This window comes from Pediculus humanus, genomic scaffold, assembly GCF_000006295.1.
Source record: "Pediculus humanus corporis 1103172107751 genomic scaffold, whole genome shotgun sequence".
Classification (NCBI taxonomy): Eukaryota; Metazoa; Arthropoda; class Insecta; order Psocodea; family Pediculidae; genus Pediculus; species Pediculus humanus.
Window position 1 is genome coordinate 151756 of NW_002987351.1, and position 3095 is coordinate 154850.

The window sequence follows — 3095 nt, forward strand, 5'->3', positions numbered from 1 at the left end:
ATTACTGAATAATTTTATTTTATAGACCATTTAAAGGTAATAATAATTTTACAGCTGACGGACAATTATCTATCTGAAATTAACTTATAGTCATAAAGCTCATTTTGTCGTGGCAATAGATAAATTTTATTTTAACGATTAATATATCTACTGATCAAAATACATAAAAACTTAATCATAATGGTATACTAAAAAAAAGGAACTAATAAAATAAATAATAAAGGAAAAAATAAAATTTAATTACAATAATATTAATAATTAAATACAAATTTATTTTTACAATATTATGACAAAAAAATTTTTTTTTGGAGTATAAATGGCATTTTAAATGCTTCTTCTAATGTTTAATTGTAGGACTTAATTTTTGTCAGTAATTCCTAATTCTAATTTTAAATCATTAATTTGACTTTCTAAAGCCTTAGTAGGTAAATTATTTTTCATACAATACTCTAATTTCATAGTTAATTGCAATAATGTCGTGTATTTATTACAGTTGTCTTTGTTTGTAATAAAATCATCGATATCATTTTCATCACGAATTATAAAAAAGTAAATCATGAAAGCAGAAAGACTGATTGCTATTACATATTTTTTATACCATAATTCCTTTTCATCTTTTTGATTAAATCCTAGGTTTTCCTTAATGTCAATTTTTGCTGTTTGACTAGTTGTGTATCTTACAGGTTTCTCCATTTCATTATTCGAACAAAATGCTCTAAATTGCAGGCAATTATTATTTGAGATCCTAAAATAATATTATGTAAATTAAATATTAAAATAATTTTAATTAATGTGTCTTAAAATAAATTAGTATTGTTTCAGTTTAGGTGCCCATTTAAGTTCATGGCTCTATTTTTTATAATGATTAAAAAAACTTTCGCAATATGATGTAAAATAAATAAAAATGATTTTTATCGCACAAAAAATATTTTACAATTGTAAAATAAAATTACGTATGTTTTTACCTGCTTCTCCTTAATATTTTTAAAAATTTAACTCCAAAATTTGTAACTAATATAGGAGCCATTTTATAATAAAAATAAATAAAAAAGCGCAAAAAAGGTATAACTGTGAAATAAAAAAAGAAATAAATAATAATCAACAAATTTTTTGTTCTTGTAAAAAAAGAAAAGTATTTTACAATATGAGTTTAATTAATAAGAAACTTAATAAGTAAGAGATTTTTCAAGGAAATAAAAAATGTACATAATATTAGGGTGAGCTCTGATTTTAAGAAATTTTTACTGAAAAATTAATGAAAATAAGTAAATAAGGAAAATATTCCATTTTTGCCCTTTATTTGTCATAGTATTGGTAAGTGCTGCTGTTAACGACTATTATTCTAACTACTTGATCATGTGACTCCTGGGCGGGCGTCTTTGTCCAGCCGGTTATAGGGAGTCGCCATCATCGCATTCCGCGTCAACTGTCACCACGTCGTGGAGTTGTTCAGATCATATTCGGGTTCATGGATACAAATAGTTAATTAAGTCATATGATTTATTTTAAAGATATATTTAATGTTTTTAAACTAAGTGTATGTGTGATAAGTGAATGCATATTTGTGAGTGTAATAGTGAAGGAACACCGGCTTTGTTAATTTCTATTTTTGTTAAAAAAAACCTAAAAATTCAAAATGGCGGCAGATGATACAAAAGTAGATAGGTCAGATCCCGATTTAAAGTTTTTGTCTGTCGATAGGAATACTTTCAATGACCCAACAACGCAAGCTGAGTGGACCCAAAAACGTTTGGTTTGGGTCCCTCACGAAACTCATGGATTTGTGGCTGCCGGAATCAAAGGAGAGCGAGGTGATGAAGTTGAGGTTGAGATAGTTGAAACCGGCAAAAAGCAATTTGTTGCTAAAGATGATATCCAAAGAATGAATCCTCCAAAATACGATAAGGTGGAAGATATGGCAGATCTTACTTGTTTAAATGAAGCATCTGTTCTGCATAATTTGAAGGATAGATATTTTTCTGGTCTTATATATGTAAGTATGCTGTATGTTATTAGAAATATGATTTAATTATTGAAATACATGTTATATTTGAAGGTCTTAAACTCCGAAATACTTAAAGTATAATTACAGTTGAGTATTTAATAATTTTTTCTTTTTTAAATTGCACTTGAGTAAGAGGGATTTTAAGAATGCAGGCTTTACTTTATTTTTGAAATTAAAAAAATAAATAAAATTATTTTTCAGATGTAAATTTGTATTATAAACCAATTTTTGTAATTTTTTTTATTTACAAAAAAATTAAATTTTTATATAAATTCATTTAATATTGGTTTGTCGCAATAACAGATGTTATAATTGAAGTTATTAATTTTTCGAATATTTAGTAGGGATGAAAATTCACATGTGTAACATGAAACGAATAAAAGGTAATTTATAAAAATTTAAAATCTGATAATTTGAATTCTAAAGATAAGGTTTAAATTTATGTGTGTGTGTGTGTATTTATATACTTGTTATGAATTTACTATTTCAATCGATAAACTAAAATATCCAATGCCAAAATACATATTAGGTTTGTAATGAAAGCAATAACAGGTGTTGATTATAATGTGATACTAATTTACTTAACAAGGAAACTTGTGTTAAAAAAACATTTTCAAATAAAACAAATATGAGGAATTGTGAAAATGTAATGTATGTAATTATATTTTCATACAAATTTTAATTTCGAAATTTCGATAAAGATGTTTAAATTTTTTAATTTAAAAAAAAATACTTTTTTTTTTTTGAAGCATTTGTTATTTGCACTTTGGTAATTTATTTATTTTTTTTTTGGGGGTGTTTGATGAAAATATAAATTTAATACTAATCAGTTTCAGCGTAAAAAAAAAAAAAAAAAAAAGTTGAAAAATATTATTTTGTACAATGTATACAACTTAAAAAAAAAAAACCAGACGTTTATAACGTAGCTTTATGTCTGTGAATTTTTTTTTTTTTTTTTTTTTTTTACCATGTGCTAATGTGACTCAGAAAAAAAAAAAAAAAATTTTTTTTTTTTCGACGTCACACTAACCAAGATCTTGTGGTAATGGATGATGACTCGAGTCGTACACTTATTACTAATTTTACATTA

General features: G+C 24.7%; 2 protein-coding genes across 2 annotated transcripts in view; one reads left to right on the forward strand and one right to left on the reverse strand.

Moving 5' to 3' along the window:
- Window positions 1–693, reverse strand: part of Phum_PHUM344100 (uncharacterized protein) — a gene marked incomplete at both ends in the record, with an annotated part of 1415 nt that extends 722 nt beyond the window's left edge. The window contains one exon of the mRNA XM_002427729.1: window positions 449–693. Within this exon, the coding sequence (XP_002427774.1) occupies window positions 449–693 (245 nt within the window). The remainder of the gene's footprint in view (window positions 1–448) is intronic.
- Window positions 694–1636: 943 nt separating this feature from the next.
- Phum_PHUM344210 (myosin-9, putative) overlaps window positions 1637–3095 on the forward strand; it is a gene marked incomplete at both ends in the record, with an annotated part of 25790 nt that continues 24331 nt past the window's right edge. Inside the window, one exon of the mRNA XM_002427730.1 lies at window positions 1637–1993. Coding sequence (XP_002427775.1) covers window positions 1637–1993 — 357 coding nt within the window. The remainder of the gene's footprint in view (window positions 1994–3095) is intronic.